This window comes from Neofelis nebulosa, chromosome 7 (genome assembly GCF_028018385.1).
Source record: "Neofelis nebulosa isolate mNeoNeb1 chromosome 7, mNeoNeb1.pri, whole genome shotgun sequence".
Taxonomy (NCBI): domain Eukaryota; kingdom Metazoa; phylum Chordata; class Mammalia; order Carnivora; family Felidae; genus Neofelis; species Neofelis nebulosa.
Window position 1 is genome coordinate 42,036,844 of NC_080788.1, and position 22,854 is coordinate 42,059,697.

At 36.8% G+C, this 22,854-nt stretch overlaps 1 protein-coding gene across 8 annotated transcripts in view; it reads right to left on the reverse strand.

Moving 5' to 3' along the window:
- USP3 (ubiquitin specific peptidase 3) overlaps window positions 1-22,854 on the reverse strand; it is a 107,978-nt gene that overhangs the window by 7,165 nt on the left and 77,959 nt on the right. For all 8 annotated transcript variants that reach the window (XM_058737465.1, XM_058737464.1, XM_058737469.1 and 5 more), the window contains one exon: window positions 368-486. In XM_058737465.1, coding sequence (XP_058593448.1) covers window positions 368-486 — 119 coding nt within the window. The remainder of the gene's footprint in view (window positions 1-367; window positions 487-22,854) is intronic.

Here is a 22,854-nt window from a genome sequence, read left to right on the forward strand (position 1 = left end):
ATAAAGTAACAAGCTGCATTTGCTGGGCTTCTGAAGCAGAGGTAGTCTTAGGGGACTGAGCCCTGAACCTGTGGAATCTGATCACTATCACCGGCTTTGACAGTGTCAGAGTTGCACTGAATTGTAGGACACCCAGCTGGCTGCTTAGCAGTGGTGTGATAGGAAACCATCCTCTCCACATACTGGAAATTGTGATCAGGACACATTAATTATACATTCTCAAAGGGTTTATTTACCTCTTGCTGAAAACTCTAGAGACCAATATAGAATAGATCACATAGGCTGAAGTTACAAAAATAATTTGTCTTCTCATCAATCATAAACATTTTTCCCCTCAAAATTGCATAATTTGAAACTCCATGCTTACCTTGGGTAGTTTCTGAATCCAAAACTTTTTAGTGGATTTTTGTTTCTTTTTGCATTTGTGGCACATATATAACTCTGTCTCATCGAGTTCTTCTAAGTCAGTAAAACTGCGAAGACAATCTAAAACCAAATTGATTTTGGCGACATTAAAACAGAAAGCCTTCTACAGAGACAGTGTGCTGTAGAAAACAGACTGAACTTTGAAGCTGGACAACTATGGCTCAAATCTCAGCTTTATTAGCTTTGTGACCTTGGAAAAGTCAGCCTTTCTTGGTTGCAAAATGGATACCAAAAACCCCCAAACAAACCCACTTTGAAGAACTGTTGTGAGGAAAATAATGTGTGAAGTTCCTGGCCATCATGTCTGACATCTGGTAGTGATCAGTTAACGACAGGTGATACGGTTATTGGGCTTGATGTTTTTAAAGAAGAATTAGTCTGGATCATTTTGATAAAAATGGTTTCCTTAAATCCAAGTTTGAGCAGCAACTTTCTCTCAATGTCTTACATTATAGTTGGACAAAGTCAGATCCAACATTTTCAGTCATAACTTACTTAAAAACATGGATTGCAGGAAACTACATTACTGACCTTCCTACTATACCTCCAGTGAATCCTTTGTTCCAGGCTCTACTCTGAATCCACTAGACAGACCACAGATAGTTGTTTTTTTTTCTTTTAAAGGTTTAACTGTGTAATCTGGGGTTTGGCATACTGCAGCCCCACGCCAAATCCAGCTAGTTGGTTTTGTAAATAAAGTTTTCTTGGAACACAGACACACCCACTCATTTATATATCATCTGTAGCTGCTTGTACACTTAACAGCAGAGTTAAGTAGTTGGGATGCAGAACTTCTGTGCAATAATGCCTAACATATTTACTATCTGGCCTTTTATAGGAAAAGTTTGCCAACTCCTATTGTAATCAGAAAGGTATGTATTGTTCTGTAGAGAAATAATATTCTTTCTAGAGAAGAATATGAATGCCTGTACCCAGCCCTCAGGTAAAAAAATGGATTCTCTCTAGTACTGGAGGAGCCAGACTTTATGTATATATACGGCTTCCCCTAGAGTTCTGCAGTGAACGACCTAAAAAGCCATGTGTGGGAGCCCTGCTAGGAGTTTCCTGTATCTTCCCACTCACAAACCCCGTATTTCCCCCTAGAAATAGCCATTATCCTGAATTCTGTACTGTCTTTTTGCTTCCCTCTCTAGATCACATATATGCATATATGCATCTTTAAACAATATAATGTTTGAAAAGCTGGGTAGCAAGCACAAACCTAGCTATATAAGGAAAAGGGACACTGGTCTCTGTACTCAAGAGTTTTCAGGTCATAGTCCATGCTGGCTTCCATGAGACAGTATAAGGAAGAGCCTGGGAGTGCACAGGCCAATGTGTGGAAAAGGGGACCATGCATTCTTTGTGGGATTTTTTTGAGGTATAGTTGGCACATATTATTTTCAGCTGCACAACATAATTCAATATTTGTACTGTGAAATGATCACCACAGTAAGTCTAATTAATATCCATCACCATACGTGACATAGTTTAATTTTTTTTTCCTGTGGTGAGAACTTCTGATTTCTCTTGGCAACTTTTAAACATACAATACAGTATTATTAACTGTAGTCAACATGCTCAAATTGTATCCCAATGACTTACTAACTGCAAGTTTCTACTTTTTGCTCCCCTTCACCCATTTTGCCCACCCCCCATCCCTCACCTCTGGTAACTACCAATTTCTTTTCTGTTATCTATGAGCTTGGATTTTTTGTTGTTGGTTTTTTTGTTTTGTTTTGTTTTGTTTTTTTAGATTTCACATAGAAGTGAGATCATAAGGTATTTGTCTTTCTCTGACTTGTTTAACTCAGCATAATGCCCTTGAGTTCCATCCATGTTGTTGTAAATGGCAAGCAAGATTTCATTCTTTATGGCTGAAATATTCCATTGTATAAATATGTTGTCTTTATCCATTCATGTAACAGTTGCTTATATATCTTGATTATTGTAAATAATGCTGCAATGAACATGGGGATCATTTATATCTTTTCAAGTTAGTATATTCATTTTCTTTGGGAAAATACCCAGAAGTGGAATTGCTGCGTCATCTGGTAGTTCTACTTTAATTTTATGAGGAACCTCCATAGTGTTTTCCATAGTGGCTACACCAATACACATGTTGACCAGAGTGTACTCCACATCTCTGCCGACACGTTATTTCTTATATTTTTGATAACAGCCACTCTGACAGTTGTGAGGTGATACTTCCATTGTGGTTTTCATCTGCATTTCTCTGATAATTAGTGACGTAGTGCGTCTTTTCATATACCTGTTGGCCATCTGTATGTTATCTTTGGAAAAATGTCTATTAGGATCTTCTGCCCATTTTTTAAATGGAACTGGTTGTTTTGTTGTTGTTTTGCTATTGAATTATATGAGTTCTTTATATATTCTGGATATTAACCCCTTAGCAAATATTATTTGCAAACATTTTCTCCCATTCAGTAGGTTGCCTTCTTATCTTACTTCCTTTACTGTCCAGAGCTTTTTGGTTTGAAGTTATTCCTCTTCTTCTAAGTAGGCTTCAAGCCCAGTGTGGAGCCCAATGCAGGGCTTGAACTCATGACCCTGAGATGAAGACCTAAGATAAGACCGAGACTCAAATGCTTTACCATCTGAGCCACCCGGGCACCTCTGAAGTAATCCCTCTTACTTATTTTTCCTTTTGTTGCCTTTGCTTATGGAGACAGATTCAAAAAGTCACTGCCAAGACCTATGTCAAGGAACTTACCTCCTATGTTTTCTTCTAGGATCTTCATGGTTTCAGGTCCTAGGCTCCAGTCTTCAAACCATTTTGAGTTAAAAAAAGTAGTCCACTTTCACTCTTTTGCATGTGACTGTCCAGTTTTCCCAACATCATTTATTGAAGAGACCATCCTTTCCCTTGCATATTCTTGGCTCCTTTGTTGTAAACTGACCATGTATGTATGGACTTATTTCTGGATTCTCTATTCTGTACCACTGATAAATATGTCTGTTTCTATGCCAAAACCATACTGTTTTGATCTGCTATAGTTTTGTAATTTAGTTTAAAAGCAAGGAGTGTGGGGCACCTGGGTGGCTCAGTTGGTTGAGCATATGACTCTTGGTTTCAGCTCAAGTCATGATATCATAGTTTGTGAGTTTGAGCCCCGCATCAGGCTCCATGATGGCACTGTGGAGCCTGCTTGGGATTCTCCTGCTCTCCCACTATCTGTCTCTCAAAACAAATAACTAAACCTAAAAAAAAAAAAAAAAAAAAAAAAAAAAAAAAAAAAAAAAATCAAGGAGTGTGATGCCTCCTGCCTTCTTCTTCTTTCTCAGGATTTCTTTGGCTATCTGGGGTCTTTTGTGGTTCCACACAAATCTTAGGATTATTTGTTCTACTTCTGTGAAAAATACCATTGGAATTTTTATGGGGGTTGCAGTGAATCTGGGGATTGCTTAGGGTAATATGAACACTTTAACAACATTAAGTATCCCAATCCATGGGCATGGTATATCTTTCCATTTATTTGTGTCCTTTAATTTCTTTCTTCATTCTTACAGTTTTCATTGTACAGGTCTTTTACCTCAGTTAAATTTATTCTTAGGTATTCTTTCTGATGCAACTGTAAAGGGACTATTGTATCTTTCTGACAGTTCATTATTAGTGTATAAAGTGCAATAGATTTTTGCTATGATGATTTTGATGCTAAAACTTGAATATGCTTTTTGGTGGAATCTTAAGGGTTTTTCTATATATAATTCTGTGTCATCTTTGAAATAGGATGCCTTTTTTTTCCCTTGCCTAATTGCTTTGGTGAGGATTTTCAATACTATATTGAATAGAAGTGGTGAAAGTGGACATCCCTGTTTTATTCATCGCTCTGGGGAAAGGCTTGCAGCTTTCACCATTCAGTATTATGTTAGGCTGTGGGCTTGTCCTATATGGCCTTTACTATGTTGAGGAAAGTACCCTCTATACCCACTTTAAGAATTTTTATCATAAATGGACGTTGAATTTTGCCAAATGCTTTTTATGCATCTACTGAGATAACCATAGAATTGTTATCCTTCATTTTGTAATGTGTTGTATAACACTGACTGCCTTGCAGATGTTAAACCTTCCCGGCATCCCTGGAACAAATCCTACCTGATTATGGTATATGAACCTTTAGTGTACAGTTGACCCTTGAACAACACGGAGATTCAGGGCATTGATCCCCTGTGCAGCTGAAAATCCATGTATTAAAAAAAAATCCATATATGGCTTTTGACTCCCTTAAAACTTAACTACTGATAGGCTATTGTTAACCAGAATCCTAATAACACAATTGACACATATTTTGTATTTTATATATATTATATACTATACTCTTACAGTAAAGTAAGAAAAAGGAAAATGTTATTTTAAAAAATCACAAGGAAGGGGCTCCTGGGCTTGTTAAGTGTCCAACTTTTGATTTCAGCTCAGGTCATGATCTTAGGGTTTGTGGGATCAAGCCCCATGATGGGCTCTGTGCTAACAGGAAGGAGCCTGCTTGGAATTCTCTCTCTCCCTCTCTCTGCCCCTCCCCCACTTGGACGCACATGCTGGGTCTCTCAAAATAAATAAGCTTTAAAAATAATCACAAGGAAGACAAAATACGTTTATAGTACTATACTGTATTAATTGAAACAATTCGCATATAAGCGGACCTGTGTAGTTCAAACCCATGTTATTCCAGGGTCAACAGTATTGTTGAATTCACTTTTTTAATGATTTGTTGAAGATTTCTGCACCTATGTTAATCAGGAACATCAGCTTTTCTTATGGTGCCCTTGTCCATTGTAACATGGCCTTGTAAAATTAATTTGAATGTGTTCTCTCCTTGGCGCGACAGGGCAGCTCAATCACTTAAGCATCTGACTTTGGGTTTCAGCTCAGGTCATGATCTCATGGTTCGAATGTTCAAGCCCCACATTGGGCTCTGTGCTGAAGGCATGGAGACTGCTTAGGATTCTGTCTCCCTCTCTCTGCTCCTCTCCTGCTTGCTCTATTGCTCTGTCTCAAAAACAAATAAACATTAAAAAAAAGTGTTCTTTCATTTTCTATTGTTTGGAAAAGTTGGAGAAGGATTGGTATGAATTCTCTGAATGTTCAAAAGAATTCATCACTGAAGTTGTATATAGTCCCTGGCTTCTGTCTGTTGGGAGTTTCTCAATTACTGATTCAATCTCCTTACTAGTAATGTCTGTTCACATTTTCTGTTTCTTCATAGTTCAGTCTTGGTAGGTTGTGGGTTTCTAGGAATTTTTCCAGTTCTTCTAGGTTGTCCAGTGTGTGTAACTGTTCGTAATAGTCTCTTAGGATCCTTTGCATTTCTCTGGTATCAGTTGTAATGTCTCCTCTTTCCTTTCAGATTTTGAGCCCTGTCTTTGTCTCCATGACTCTGGCAAAAGGTCGGTCAATTTTATATTTTCAAAGAACCAGCTATTTCATTGATTTTTTTTCTGTTGTCTAAAGTCTCATCTATTTCCACTCCAATCTCTGTTATTTCCTTCCTCCTACTAACTTGGGGCTTTGTTCTTTTTCTCATTCCTTAAAGTGTAAAGTTATTTTGTTTACTCGAGATTTTTCTTGTTTCTCAAGGTAGGTATTTATCACTATGAACTTCCCTCCTAGAACTGCTTTTGCCCTTAAGTTTTAGTATGTTTTGTTTCCAGTTTCATTTGTCATAAGGCATTTTTTAAATTTCTCTTTTAATTTCTTCTTTGACCTATTGGTTGTTCAGTAGCATGTCATTTAATCTCCAAATATTTGTGGATTTTCCAGTTTTCTTCTCATAATTGATGTCCAGTTTCATACTCCTATGGTGAGAAAAGATGTTTGATATGATTTTAATCCTCTTAAATTTATTAAGACTTCTTTTGTGGCCTAACAGATGATCTATCTTGGAGAATGTTCCATGTGCACTTGAGAAGAATGTACATCCTTTTGCTTTTGGATGAAATGTTCTGTACATATCTGTTAAGTCCATCTGGTCTAATGTGTCATTTAAGGCCAATGTTTCCTTATTGAGTCCATCTATGTTGTCCCAAATGGCAAGATCTCATTCTTTTTTATGACAAATATACATCATGTATATATATCTATCCCACGTTCTTTATCCATTCATCTACTGATGGATACTTGGGTTGCTTCTACATCTTGGCTACTGTAAATAATGCTGCAGTAAACACAGGGGTGGATATATCTTTTGGAATTAGTGTTTTCATTTTCTTTGGATAAATACCCAGCAGTGGAACTACTGGATCATATGGTATTTCTATTTTTAATTTTTTTTGAGGAATTTCCATGCTGTTTACCCCAGTAGGTTGCACCAATTTACATTCCTGCCTACAGTGCACTAGGATTCCCTTTTCTCCACATCTTTGCCAACATTTGATATTTCTTTTCTGTTTGCTGCTAGCCATTCTGACAGGTATGAAGTAATACCGCATTGTGGTTTTGATTAGCATTTCCTTGATTAGTGATGTTGAGCATCTTTTCATGTCTAGCCATCTGAATGTCTTCTTTGAAAAAATGTCTATTCATCTTGATTTTTTACTTGGATTTTTTTGGTGTCAAGTTGTGTGTGTGTGTGTGTGTGTGTGTGTGTATGTGTGTGTATTGGCTATTAACCGCTTATGGGATTTATCATTTGCAAATATCTCCTCCCATACAGTAGGCTGCCTTCTTGTTCTGTTGGTTCCTTTGCTGTACAGAACCTTTTTATTTTGGTGTAGTCCTATTACTATATTTTTGCTTTAGTTTCCCTTGCCTGAGGAGACCTATCCATAAATATGTTGCTAAGGGTGATGTCTAAGAGATAACTGCCTGTATTTTCTTTCAGGAGTTTTATGGTTTCAGGTCTTACATTTAGGTCTTTAATCCATTTAGAGTTTATTTTTGTGTATAGTGTAAGAAAGTGGTCCAGTTTCGCTTTTTTGCAAGTAGCTGTCCAATTTTCCCAACACTATTTATGGAAAAGACTGTCTTTTCCTCAGTGTATATTCTTGCCTCCTTTGTTGCTGATTACCTGACTATATAGTTGTGAATTTATTTCTGGGCTCTTGAGTCTGTTCCATTATCTCCAAGTCTATTTGTGCTAGTTCCACACTATTTTGATTAGTATAGCTTCGTAGTATATTTTGAAGTGTGGGATTGTGATACCTCCAGTTTTATTCTTTATCATGATGGCTTTGGCAATCTTTTGTGCTTTCATACAAATTTTAGGATTGTTCTACTTCTATAAAAAATACCAGTGGTATTTTGATAGGATTTACATTCAATCTGTAGATTGCTTTGGGTGGTATGGACATTTTAACAATACTCTTCCAACCCATGAACATGGTATATCATTCCATTTCTTTGTATCATGTTTCATCTCTTTCATCAATGTCTTACAGTTTTCGGTGTATATATTTTTCACTTGGTTAAATTTATTCCTAGGTATGTATCTTCTTGCTGCAGGATTTTCTTTCTGCTTCTTCATTACGAGTTTTTTTGGTGGAGTCTTTAGGGTTTTCTATATATGCTTCATGTCATCTACAAATAATGACAATTTTACTTCTTCCTTACCAATTTGAATGCCTTTTCTTTTTCTTGTCCAACTGCTACAGTTAGGACTTCAAGTACTATACTGAATAAAAATGGTGAGTGGATATCCTTGTCCTGTTCATGATATTAGAGGAAAGGTACTCACTTTTTCACTATTGAGTACTATGTTAGCTGTGGGTTTGTATATGTGACCTTTATTACGTTGAGGTATATTCCCTCTAAACCTACTTAGTTGAAAGTTTTTATCATGAATGGATGTTGTATTTTGTTAAATGCGTTTTCTGCATCTTTTGAGATAATCATATGGTTTTTGTCCTTTCTCTTGTTAATGTGATCTATCACACTGATTGGCTTCCGAGTAGTAAACCACCCTTGCATCCCTGGAATAAATCCTACTTAATTATGGTGAGTGGTTTTTTTTTTTTTTTTTTTTTTTTTTTTTTTAATGTATTGTTGAATTTGGTTTGCTACTACTTTATTATTTTTGGTTCTATGTTCATCAGAGATACTGGCCTATAGTTGGTGTTTTGTTTTTGTTTTTTGTATCTTTGTTTTTGTATCTTTGTCTGGTTTTGTTATCAGGTTAATGCTGGCCTTGTAGAATCAATTTGGAAGTTTTCCTCCCTATTCTATTTTTGGGGATAGTTTGAGAAAAACAGGTATTAACTCTTCTTTAAATGCTTGATAGAATTCATATGTTAAGTCATCTAGTCATGGACTTGTGTTAGTTTTTCTTTTTAATTGTTGATTCAATTATATTACTAGTAATTGATCTGTTCAAATTTTCTATTTCTTCCTGGTTCAGTTTTGAAAGATTGTAAGTTTCCAGGAATTTACCCCTTTCTTCTAGGTTTTTCAATTTGTTGCATATAACTTTGCATAATATTCTCTTAAATCCTTTGTATTTGTTGTGTCTCCTTCATTTCTGATTTTATTTACTGGGAGTCCTCTCTTCTTCTTGATAAGTCTGGCTAAAGGTTTATCAATTACCTTTTCAAAGAACCTGCTCTTAGTTTGAGCGATCTACTTTTTTTTTTTATTTCCTTCGTTCTAGTTTTGGGCTTCATTTATTCTTTTCGGGCTCCTTTAGGTGTAAGTTAGGTTGAGAATTTTGTTTCTTGAGGTATGCCTCATCACTATTACCTTCCCTCTTAAAGCTGCTTTTGCTATGTCCTGAAGATTTTGGACCTTAATGTCATTTTCACTTGTGTCTATGTATTTTTTTATTTCTGCTTTGATTTCTTCACTGACCCAATGGTTGTTTAGTAGTATGTTGTTTCTCCATCTGTTCTGTGTTTTTTCAAGATTTTTTTTGTAATGAATTTGTAGTTTCATTATGTTTGGAAAAGATACTTAATATGATTTTAATATACTTGTTTTGTGGCCTACCATCATCTAACCTGGAGAATGTTCCATGTGCACTTGAAAATAATGCGTATTTTACTGGTTTTTGAGTATAATGCTCTGAATATACCTGTTAGGCCAATCTGGCCCAATGTATCATTCAAAAGCATTGTTTCTTTATTGATTTGCTGTCTAGATAACCTATCCATTCATTGATGTAAGTAGGGTATTAAAGTCCCCTGATATTACTATTGTCAATTACTCCCTTTAGGTCTGTTAATATTTGCTTTATGTGTTGAGATGCTATTTGGGGCACACAGATATTTACAATTGTATTTTCATGTAGGATCGATCCCTTTATGTAGTCCCCTTCTTTGTCTCATGCTACAGTCTTTGTTTTAAAGTCTATTTTGTCTGATATAACTGTGGCTACCTCGGGTGTGTGTGTGTGTGTGTGTGTGTGTGTGTGTGTGTGTTGTGTTTTGTTTGCTTCTGTTTGCATGGTATATGTGTTTGCATTCCTTCAGTTTCAGTCTGTATGTTTCTTTAGGTCTGAAGTGAGTCTCTTGGAAGCACACAGTTGGATTTTTTAAAATCCATTTCATCACCCTATATCTTTTGACTGGAACATCTAGTCCATTTACATTTAAAGTAAGCATCATTCTTTGAACTGTTTTCTGGTTGTTTTGTAGTTTTTCTGTTCCTTTCTTGTTCTCTTGCTCTCTTTCCTGGTAGTTTGATGGCTTTATTTAGTGTTATGCTTGGATTCCTTTATTTTTTGTGTATCTGTATCTACTGTAGGTTTTTTATTTATGGTAACACTTGGGTTCATATATAACATCTTATGTGTTTAGCAGTCTATATTAAGTTGATGGTCCCTTAAGTTCTAAAAGGACTACATTTTTACTCCCCCTCCATATTATGTACATGATAGATTTTGCATCTTTTTTTATTGATCCCTAGACTGATTTTTGTAGATATAATCTATTTTGCTACTTTTGTGTGTTAACCTTCATTAGGTGATTAATCTACTACATTTACTATATATTTGTTTTTACCTGTGAAATTTTTTCCATTTGTAATTTCCTTTTAGTTATGGCTTCTTCTTTCCACTTAAAAAATTCCTTAAACATTTCTTAAAAGTCTTGTTTCATGGTGATGAATTCCTTTAACTTTTGTCTGGGAAACTCTTTATCTCTCCTCCTATTCTGAATGACTACCTTGCTGGATTGAGTATTCTTGGTTTGCAGGGTTCTTTCCTTTCAGTACTTTGAATACATCTTGTCATTTCCTTCTGCCCTAGAGTAAGTTTTCTGCTTCCTTCTCTCTTTGCTCCCTCTGAGATCTCTATAAAGTGAATGTCACCTATGCTTGATGATGTCACTGAGGTCCCTTAACCTATTCTTTTTTTTTTCTTTTTTCGTCCCCATTTAGATTGGTTGCTTTTGATTACCCTCTCTTCCAGATGACTATATTCTTTTGAATCCTCTAATCTGCTGTTGATGGCCTCTAATGTATTTTTTATTTCAGTTATTGAATTCTTTACCTCTGACTGGTTTTTATATTTTTAAGTTCTGAGTTCATCCATTCTTAAGTCCAGTGAGTATTTTTATGCCACTACTTTCAATTCTTTATCAGGCATATTGCCTATTACCATTTCATTTAGCTGTGATTTTGTCTTGCTCTTTCATTTGGGACATATTCCTCTCTCTACTCATGTTGTATAACTCTGTGTTTTTGCTTCTATGTATTAGGTAGGTCATCTACATCTCCTGGTCTTTAAAGTGGTGGCCTTGTGTAGGAGAGAACACCCCCCTCAGGTCACCAAAACCAGGTCCTCCAGGGGTACCCTTTGTGTGGGTTACATGTGACCTACTATTGTGGGTAAGCCGCATATGCCTTCAGCACTGGGAGCTGCAATGACCTACTTTGCCTGCTGTGGGTATGCTGCACAGTTTGGTCCCATGCCCTTTATATGCCTCAGGCCACCTTGGTTGGGCTCGTTGTTGGGTGAAGTCCACATTCAGCCTAGCTGCTTGCAATTAGCCTCTGTGCCACAGCTACAGGGGCACAGAAGACCAGGTTTTGCTCCATTGCTTTTGAAAGGCTTAAACTTAAAGGGTGACCTAAGTAAGTGGCCCCATAACTGATTTATGCATAACTGATATATGATAAACCAAAATACAACAGAAGACAGAAAAGGCTCGTTAAACAATTCATTAGTAAGCCATACAAGCTGAATCTGGTTTTTCAAACATTCGGTTTTTAAAATGGTAGCCCCAACTGTCTCTCAAAGCCATCTTGTGTTCTCACACCTCTTTCTTGCTACAAGCTCAACAGCCCACACCTGCTGCTATACCCCTCAGACATTGAGGCAGCTTTATTGTCACAGCTGCATCAGAAAGTCAGAAGACTGTCGTGTCCGTGGGCAGCCTCTAGTTTTAATAAAGAAGGAACATTATAAACCCTCGTTGGATTAGTAAAGAACTACCCACATAGTCCTCTCCATATGGGTTTTAAAAGCTTCTTTTTAGCTCTCCTTAAAACTAATGCCTATTTGTAATGGCTTCTATGGGTTAAAACAGTGACAATCCACAATAATTCTAAATTTCCAACTGCTGCCTTTCAGTTTTTAAATAAAAATTCTCTTAACCATGGTACTGCTGGACAGAATTATAAGGTCACTTATTTTCCCCTTTGTATTCTTTTGAATCTTTGCTAAATTCTACAATGAATATACACACTTTTCTTAATGTCCTTCAACTTTTATTATTGAAACATACATGCATACAGTCATTATTTCTCAAAGAAAAAGACTGCTTAGGCACAGCCTGCCCCTGACATTCACAGATTTGATGCCTGCCGTTTTAATTATCTGGAAAGTCTGAATGACCCTGAAATGACTACAGTTTACTATTTTGCAGCAGCATGAATACAAATTTCACTTCTCAAAGCTTGTATGTGGAAGTGAATCACATGGCCAGTGAACAGTCTACTAGCTACCCAGCATTCACATCTCAGCAAAGCTTTGTTCTCTACTTACCTTCACACCTCCCATCTGAGGAAGCTGCTTAAACTTTTTTCATTTGTACATTACTGCATTTCATGAGCAAAAAAAAATATATGCCATGGTGGTTTTTGAAACTCCTAAGATTCTCAAAGGTTTCAGGGCATATATTTCACAAGTGTCAGTCTTCCACATTATTTAAACTGTTAAATACATCCCTATGGAGAGCAGGGAATAAAACTGATTTGTTGACGTTATTAGATCCCCTTTATGCACTATATAAATTTAATTTAGCAAAACAGTAATTGGGAAGTATGTTTAAATTAATCCACATTTTTTTTTACTCCCCCAAAGCAAATATATAATTATGAAGGTGATAGAATAGGTTAAAAAAATCCAAACAACATAAAAGAGCATGAAAAAGGAAGTCCTAGTTCACTTTCTTCTGGAATGCCTGTCCCTAAGAAATCACTGTGAACAGATGGATATGCTGCTCAAGAATTTTAATGCACATCTGAATGTTTTTTGTTTTATACAAATGGAATCATTCTATAAACATACTTCCATAGATAGTATTCCATAGTACTCTGTAGCTATCTTTCTGTGGCCTGGCTACTGATCAACTTTACATCTTTCTTAATTACTACATAGCATTATTTATTAAATTCACAATTTATTAAACTAGAGGGCACATAAAACTGTTTCTGATCGCTGCAATAACAAAGAATGCTTCAAGGACATCTTTTTACAGGTTTCATTGTCCACATTCACAAGTAAAATTACTTTTTAAGGAAATGCTCACTGAAAATGATCACTGTCCTCCCAAACCAGCAATTTACATTGACCCCAATATGTGAGAGTGTCCACTCTCCAAAACCTTTACTAACAATGAATATTACCTATCTTTGTCATTTTGAACAATTCTGCTTTATGTGCACTTTCTTGAATATGTGAGACAATGCATTTTCATATGTTAAATCAACTGTTTGCAAGTCTCTTCCTATTCGTATACTTTACTCAAGTACTCTTTCTCACAGGTCATCTCCTTTTCCACTTTGTTTATGGTGTCTTTCACCATTACGCAGGTAAATTTATGAATATTTTCCTTTATGGGTTCTGGCCTTGGTGAAAGCTCTCCCTTACAACAAGATCCAAAAAAAAGCTTGCCTATAGAGTTCTGTGGTTTTATTTTTCATATTAAATTTTTAAAGTTTTTTTATTTATTTTGAGAGAGAGACCAGGGGAGGGGCAGAGAGAGGGAAAGAAAGCCCAAGCATGCTTCGCGGTGTCAGTACAGAGCCGAATGGATTCAAACTCAACCATGAAATCATGACCTGAACTGAAATCATGTATTGGACACTTAACCAACAGAGCCACCCAGGTGCCCCTCATACTAAATCTTGAAACCTTGTATTAATTTGAGAAAACACAGGAATTAGGGATGAAATTAATGTTTTAATTTTCACTCACACTATCTATTGACTAAATTCTTTTCTGCACTGATTTGAAATTTTTTCTTTGCAGGGCACCTGGGTGGCTCAGTCGGTTGAGCGGTCGACTTCGGCTCAGGTCGTGATCTCGCGGTCCGTGAGTTCGAGCCCCGCATCGGGCTCTGTGCTGACAGCTCAGCTCAGAGCCTGGAGCCTGTTTCAGAATCTGTGTCTCCCTCTCTCTGACCCTCCCCCGTTCATGCTCTGTCTCTCTCTGTCTCAAAAATAAATAAACGTTAAAAAATTTAAAAAAAAATTTTTTCTTCGCTATATAAATTCCCATATATAAGCATTTCTGCACTAGTACCTGCTAAATTAGTACATCTAGGACATTTTCTACCTCATCTCTAACCTGTTTCCTCATCTTCACTTAAAAAACTTTTTAAGCACCTCTTAAGAATTTTTCTGCTTACAGGAGAACTTTTGAGCAAATTAGAATAAACTTAGGGAATAATTTGGGGGATAACTGACATCTCTACCATTTCATATTGGGTCTTCCCATCCAAGAATAGGACATGGCTCTGTTTATTAAGACTTTTAATCTGTTCTTGTATAAAGTTTTATAATGTTCTTCATCTAGGTCTTAAATATTTTTCAATAAAGATTTTACTGCTACTGTGAATAGGATCTTCTGCTATGTATAGTAAAGCAATTGGTTTTTTGCCTACTTTTTAAATATTTATTTTGAGAGAGCACAAACTCATTCTTGAGTGGGGGAATGGGAGAGAGAGAATCCCAAATAGTCTCTGTGCCTGACATGGGCGGAGCTCAATCTCCATTATCTGAATCGTGAGAACATGATTTGAGCCGAAATCCAACTGAAACACCCAGGGACCCCTTGCCTATTTATAATTTGGCTGCCTTATTAAACTTTTTAGCTCCATGCTTAGAACTTATCAAAATAATACCTGTTTTTTAAAAAATTGACAGTTTTAGAAAAACAAGTCTCCTACCCAGGGCTGCTCTTCAGGGATAGCTATTAAACATTCTGTCATAATTTCCAACTAATTTTCTTGAAATGTTCGCAGCGTCTAACCAGTTCATCTGCAAATGTTGACAATTTGGTCTTTCCTCGTCCTTATTTTTATTTTCCTTGTCTAATGCCTTGTACCTCAGTGGCAGGACTCCTGGCTGCTTCCACACTGTAATGGAAAATCCTTATTGCTTCACTGTTAACTATGAAGATCACTGACAGCTTTTGATAATCTCCATCAAATTAACATTTTTATTCCTAGCTTACTAAGAGTCAGTAAAAGGTTTTTTTCCTTCTTTAATCAGTGATTTATTTGGAATTGTATCAAAACCTATTTGGGCGTTTTTATCTTCCCCCATTAAATTAGATTTTCCAATATTTCATCTGCAGGGGCCTAAGACAGCTGGCCAGAGCAGGCTGCCCCAAGATAGGCCACTTTGAATTTTTTTTTTTTTTTTTTTTTGAGAACGCAAGTGGAGGGGAAGGGCAGAGGGGAAGAGAGAGAGGGAGGGAGAGAATCTTAAGCAGGCTCCACACTCAGTGCAGAGTCCAACATGGGGCTTGATCCCATGACCCTGGGATCATGACCTGAGCCAAAATCAAGAGTCTGACACAACCGACTGAGCCACCCAGGTGCCCCAATTTTTTTTTTTTTTTTTTTTTTTTTTTTTTTTTTTAAGATGGGCCACTTTAACATGAACATTATTTTGAGTTAAAGCAAACAAAACCCAGCAGGTTCAGCAGGCTCGGGAAAAGCTCTACCTCCCCCTCAACTGCCAGTTCACCAGGAAGAGATTCCTCTTTAACTAAGAAACTTATGTACCTAAATAACAGGACAATCTTTGTTTTACAAACATCTCTTCTCCCCTTTGATCCTCAGACCCCCACCCCTCTCCTTAGCTTGTGAAAGCCTCATGTTGGTCCTCAGGATTTCAAGTCTGTGTGGATTCCCTGTACATACCTAAATTTGATTTTACCCAGTTAATCTATCTTGAGTCACTTTGGTTCTTTGCCCAGAGAGAAGGACCTTGAAGGGCAGAGGAAATTCTTCTTCAACAGCTGACATAGTCAGTAGGATACTTTAACTCACCAGACACCACTGCAACGGAGATCCTTGGGACATCTGACATACATCCGGCAGAAGGTAAGATTTCTTACCCTGTCAACCTCCCAAAATCTCTATCTGCAGAGTCCAGTACACCAAGAGTGGTGAGAGTCCTCCTCTCTCTTGCTAAGTTAAATTAGCAGTAGAAAATATTGGTGGAACCTAGTTCCTTAGGCTAAGCAACTCTGGTTGAATTTGATAGAGTCCTCTTTTGGTTACTGATCCATTTCCTCCAAAAAAAAGTTGTTGGGATTTTCTGTTTGTGTTTTAAGTCATTTGTCATATGAACTTTGAATATGCACATAAGGTAAAGACTGTTGCTAAGGGACATCTTGGAAGCTAAAGCCCCAAAACTGGTGGGCACAGATCAAGCACTTAAAAGCTATTAGAGTGCTGTCTCAAGAAGACTCTTGTGATAGGTAAGTTGATCACAGAACAGGTTAGATTGACACTAGGTTTACCCACTAGCCTCAAACAAACTTCCTTGCAACAAGGTACATTGCAATACAACACACAGTCCCCAAACCTACAGCACATCCCTTCTAGGTATTCATGTGGCTCCAAGAAACCCAAGGTTTAGCCAAAGCTGTTAACATGTATAGAAGATATTTTTTCTTTCATCTCATTCTATATCCTAAAAGGGTAGCCTCATGGCCAGTGGAATAGACTGGGCTTGGACTCTCCCTCTGGCCAAGGCAGCTCTCAGGGGTGTTTGTCATGGGAGGTCCCACACCCTTGTAATCTTTGTCATCTTGGGCACCTGGGTGGCTCAGTCGTTAAGCATCTGACTTTGGCTCAGGTTATGATCTCACAGTTCATGACTTTGAGTCGTGCTTTGGGTAAGCTCCTGCTCTGCTTCGGGTGAGCCCCACTTCTCTCTCTCTCTCTGCCCCTCCTGGGATTCTCTCTCTCTCTCAAAAAAAAAAAAAAAAAAAAGTGATTGTCATCTCAGTCACCATTGCCTGTTGATGCTGGCAAGTCCCAGTCCATCAGCACCTGCCCAGTGTCACAGATTAGCAGGCTGTGACTGGAGGAATCTTGTGTTTTCCTGGGAGACCAGAGAACCTGTTTTTACCATCCTTACCACACTGTGAAATGAATGTCTTTGCTTTCTTAGACTAATTTTGGGAGCAGATTTTTAGATCATGGGGGGTGTATCATCTATGCCCTTTTTGGATGCTTCTTGCTTCTTTGGTTCAGCCATTAAAAGGTTAATTGGAGTCACTGTTAATAGATCCTACTCATAGATGGTCTTTAAATTGGTTATATTTAAAGGAAAGACACTGTATAGAGAGATCTCAATGGTCTTATTAGAGAACAGCGAGGCTTAGGGACTCCCTTGACAAGCTGAACAGAAATCAGGCCTAAGACTTAAAAATAAATGTCCACATCCAATGTAAAATCCCCTTAAAATCTGGCCTCATCTACTTGTTTTAACCTCCCTTTTCCTACCAAGAATTACAGGCAGCTAAATCTCTGGGTTCAAAGAATACATGTTGCTAATGTAGAGGCTGAAAGCCAGGTAATAAATTTGACAAAAGCACTTGAGACTGGCAATAAGGCTTGCTTTGCTCCTACCTTCCAGGGCTCTGTAAGCACCCTCTGCTAGCTTGAGACATTCCTTTGCAATATACTTTGCAGATGTAACCTAGACCCCCTTCACAAAGAAAAGAAGACCAAACTTTCTCCCAGACCCTCACACAAATGATCTGCGCAAGACCAGCATTCAGGGGCTAACAGAAGCCAAGACTGAATTATGTATGCTACAAGAAGGCTTTTGTTAAATTGATTGATATGGACTTTACTACATCTGTTGATTCCCATTTTAGTTAAAAAAATAAAAAGGGAGAGAGGGGGGTTAATTTAAAAAGGCAAGCCAATCCCTTGATATTCTGACTGTAATCCAGTCCTTTGGGAATTAGAAACAGTTGGCTTACAAACCTCTCCAAAACCAGAAATGCAACTCTAGTATCAAGTCAAATCCCAGCTATTTTTACCAATCCCTAAAGCTCGCCTATTCCCCTCAAAATGTTAGTAGCTATTTATGATAAAAGATCAGGATACTGGAACAAAATTGTCCTATACTTAAAAAAAATAATAGTAAGTTTTAAATCTCAATTGCCCTGAAACTCTAAACAAATTTTTTTCTTTATATTATTTTTTTTTAATGTTTATTTATTTACTTTGAGAGAACGTGAGCAGGAGAGGGGGAGAGAGAAACCCAAGCAGGCTCCTCTCGCTGTCAGCACAGAGCCCAGTGCAGGGCTCTATCTCACAAACTGTGATATTATGACCTGAGCCAAAATCAAGAGTTGGACATTTAGCCAACTACCCAGGCACCCCTAAAATTATAAATTTCATCATGTCTTTAAACACAGTTCACAGTCACCTGAGACTGAAGAAAAAATAAAAGACCTTTTTAAAATGCATAATGCTAAAATGTCTTGTGCCCAGATTCCAGCACCTCTGGTAATAGGCAGATATGCTCCAGATTTCCATTTTGGAGAAAACTTGGGATTCTTTGTGATCTAAGTTTTCTGTCCGCATCTTCTCTAGGACCTAAAAGCCATTCCTTTGAAATACAAACTTTAGGGAAGTTTGTAAATAAAGGGCAACTGGGCCTTAAATGTCCTCTCCACAAATTATTAGTGAAAACAAAAGCTATAATATTTTGTCTCTTGACTGTGTATGTTCATATATGTTATAAATGTAAGATATTTTCTCTATCTCCAGAAGGTATCACCAAAATTAATTTGTAAAAGAGTTCTTTTTAGTTGGTTTGAAGCCAAGCACTTGTAAGTACTGGGAATTCCAAAACTCAGAAAGACAGAAACTAACCCAAATGTTTTCCAAATTCGCATGATCTGGGAAATTTTCAGTACAAAAGCTAATTTAAAGTTGGTTTAACTAAAAAACACGTCTTTAGAGTTAGCATGAAATGTTAAGACTGTCATCCTACCTGTGTTTACTGAAAGTCAAGTAAGTTCACCTCTGAAAATTTATCAGGAAAAAAAAAAATTGATTTTTGTCTAACACTTCATGAAGTTTTCTGGGAATTGTTAAGAACAAGCAAACAGATGTAAATAAGATAAAAAGATTCGTAGGTAAACTTTTAGTTTCCCAAATCCCTGAAACTAAGTTAAATGATCGGTTAAGTGAAATTTATTGAATATCTAGGTCATTTCCAAATATAGTAAAATAAAACCGTAAGTACTGAACATAGGTTAACTTATTTTTGTCTTCTTATAGAGAAACTAAAACAGAAGTCTGTTAGTAAACCTAGTTTTTTACTGAAAAACTGTGTTTTCAGAAATTATGAAATGTATTCACAAATTCGCCATTCTAAAGAATACTGTATAACTTCATAGTTGCTTACCACTTAGTTTTCACTAGAAACTAATAAATGTAATTAAGACTACTAGAAACAATAAGAGAAACAATTCCATATGGAAGGAAAGAAAGATATGTGGTTTTGGTAGAAAAAAGTATGAGGGATAGGAATACATTTTTTTGTTGAGGGAAAAAATTTTGTCGTGAAGGGAGACTGGTTTTTTAAAGAGGGGAAAACTTAAAACAAGAAGTGAATATAAAAGAGGTTTCAGAAGGTTTATGGGAAAGGAATTTTATATATGATCGGTACTGGCTAAGATTAGGATAAACTTAAGTTTAAGTTTTTCTCTTTGCTAAAAGACCAAGGTTTTCTTAAACATAAACTATAAACAAATGTTGTTGTTTTTAATCTCTAAAGGTAATCTGCCTAGAAATGAGGAAATGATCACTGAATGCTTATTTATCAAGTCTTTAACTAGACTCCAGTTTTCTTAAATAATCAGTGTTAAAAAAGCTAAATTTTGCTCACAACTATGTAAGGTTCTATATTTGCCTTTGAAATCTTTTACTGTCACTTTGGTTAAATAGATAATTACTGTTTCATAATGATCTGTGATTCTAACATGAAGTCTTTTGACCACAATGTAAGGTGTTCGAGAGTGGTCCTAGAATATTTCAAAGTTTTTGTGAGAAATTAAACTAATTAGGTATGTTAAATTATGTGGGAAATGTTGTCAAATATCTTACATAAAACCCCTAGCACTCTGATGTCCTAGTATGTTATTATGTGTTGTGTGTCACAGAAATAACCAAATTTCCTTGTCCTCTACAGTGTAATGAACTCTGATACAGTCACTGTTTTACTCTGATGGTACTGCAGATGTGCCTTATCTTCAGTGAGACTCACATAAAGAACTCTAAGTATAGGTTTCTGATAAGCTTAAGATCATAAAACTGAATTCTTACCATGAAACTGGTAAGAATTTCTGAACTAGGAGAAAAACTGGATTCAACCCAAAACAAGAATTAATGACATGGAAATGAAAGAACTGAAAAGGGTAATTTGAAATTTTATGACTTTTTATTTACCACATTGCTGACTTTCTAAAATGCTTTGTTTTTCTAGATTAAAAAAAAAACAACTTTTTCTCTTAAGCTAAATGACTTAGAGCAATTTGATAGAATACTACCACTGGAACAAATTGAAACTTGCATCTTTTTCTCTATCTGAACCCTCCAGAATTCAGAAACTCTCAGTAAGTATTCTTATAACTATTTGCACAAGTTCAATTCTGTTCTCCTTGTAACAGGACACAATTGGAAACACTGGTTATATAACCAAGGCTTTGACTGGAATGTCACATTTAATACATGCATAAATTCAGATATGACCAGACAGCTTTAAGGAGCCAATAAAGCCCCTCAGAGATATCAATTTAGTACCTTGCTTACAGAGTTCTCAGCAGCCTTACCAGGTGAGTAAATGTTGTTAATTCCTGACAAGTACAGGAACCTCAGGATATTTTGGGGACCTCGGGAAGAGAGGAATTCACCCAAATCTATAGGTATTGCAGAAGTTGTGATGATGTTTTGTTGGGGATCTGGTCTCAAGAGGCTGTTAAAGCTCCAACCTAGAAAAAGCTCCAGGCAAAGCAGGTTTTATTGCTATTCCTGCTGCACTTATATAAATGATCAGGCCACGTTTTTTTGAAACTAGATTTTACAAACAAATGAGTTATTAATTTGGCTCTCTACGAAAGGTGATTAAACAGGTTTCAGTAACATACCTATTAGATTCTAATACTGTTCATTATAATCCAGACTAGATGCTGATTTCTTCTAGTTTCCTACGATGCCTAGCTATAACTCTCCACATTTTTAATTTTTGTCCCAACCTTCTACATTGAGTTCATCTGAGAACTAAAACTGCCCTTTCCCCTGAAGCTCTCCAAATTAAATATGAATAAATTTATGTAAACCTCAGAGAAATAAACACATCAGCATATACAGGCACTCTTCATGCCTTTTGCTCTGTGGGCCATTCAAAAAGATCACCAGAGACATTCAAACTACAAACCAGAGAAAATCTGTCAGACTGCCACTGCACTGAAGACGCTTTAAGCTTGACATCTAGAAATCTTCTCAACTGGCTACCCTCAAAACTCAGACACCAGCTTAAAATTTGATCTAATCACTAACTGCTCTTTGTGTTTCCACAGAAATGCCTCTTATTTAATACCTGATTGCTTGAACTATGGTTCAAGGCCTAACTCTGAGAACACACTTGCATCATGCCCCCCAAAATGAGTTTAACTGAACTGATCTACTGACCAGGACTGGTTCAACCAGACAGAACAATCAACCGGCTTAATTTTAATGTGTGAAACTTGAGGGAAGTTTCAGAGGAGGAAACTGCAGGGGCCCAGGACAGGCAGCCCCAAAGACAGGCCACTTTGGCATGAACATTCTGTTAAGTTAAAATTCAGGAAAAGCTCTTAACCTTTCCCTCAACTGCCTAAATTTACATTGGAAAGGCGAGCCTGTACCATGAACAAGAGATACATCTTTACTAAAGAAACTTCCCTATGTAACAGGACCACCTTTATTTTCCAAACATTTCCTCTCACCTTTCTGCTAATACTCCTTACCCTCCTACCCCTCTCCTTACCTCATGTTGCTTGTCTTCAGAATTTCATGGCTGTGTGCATTCCCCATACATAAGATATTAAATTTGGTTTTCTCCTGCTAATCTGTCTCATGTCAACTTGGTTTTTAGTCCACCTAGGACTTTGATGGCCAGAAGAAATGCTTCCTTCCCAATATATCAGTCCTGCACTGCTGGAAAAAATCCTACTTGATCTCTTTATGTTATTGTACTACAGTACTAAATTCTATTAGCTAATATTTTATGTAGGATTCTTTGGTCTATAATAATATCTTCCTTTTTGATGCCATCTTTGTGAGATTTTAGAACTGGGGTTATTTTAGCTTCTTATGATATGCATGCTTTCAGTTACATAACTTCAAATTCCAGGGATCTTTCTCACCATATTTTTCCTTTCTATGAAAACTAATCTTATCAATTAACATTCCAGAAACCACACAAGGAATCCTTGCATAAAGCATGTAAAAGCGTGTGAAAGGTAATCACATCTCCATCTGTTTAATAAAGAAATGCATATCGACTAAAATTCATCACATTCTGGATGTCCCAAGAAAAGTAGTACCTTTAATTGATAACAGTGGTAAACAGAAAGAATGAGGAGATACCCAACTCTACCGTCTAGTTTTTTAAGCCAACAGTAAGCTCTTTAATAAAATAAAAATCAAGTCTGAAAATTCAAAGGAAAACCAGCTGAGAATACAGGAAACCTGTTTCCAGCCAAACCCTAAACCCCTCAGGATGGTCTGGGCCCCCTGAAGCTAAATCCCAATCAAATCAGATTTCAGGGAGTCTATGCCAAGAAAAATACCACTTGGGAAGCAAGGCAGATGCCATTTGCCACTTGTTTATAGTACCAATCAACCACTTAAGCTATGTCATACACTCTCCCCTGCTGGACAGTCTCCAGAGAGTAAGGTCTTTGAGTATTACAGCATTCTGGAATAGGTAGTAAGTGAAATGCTAGAGGG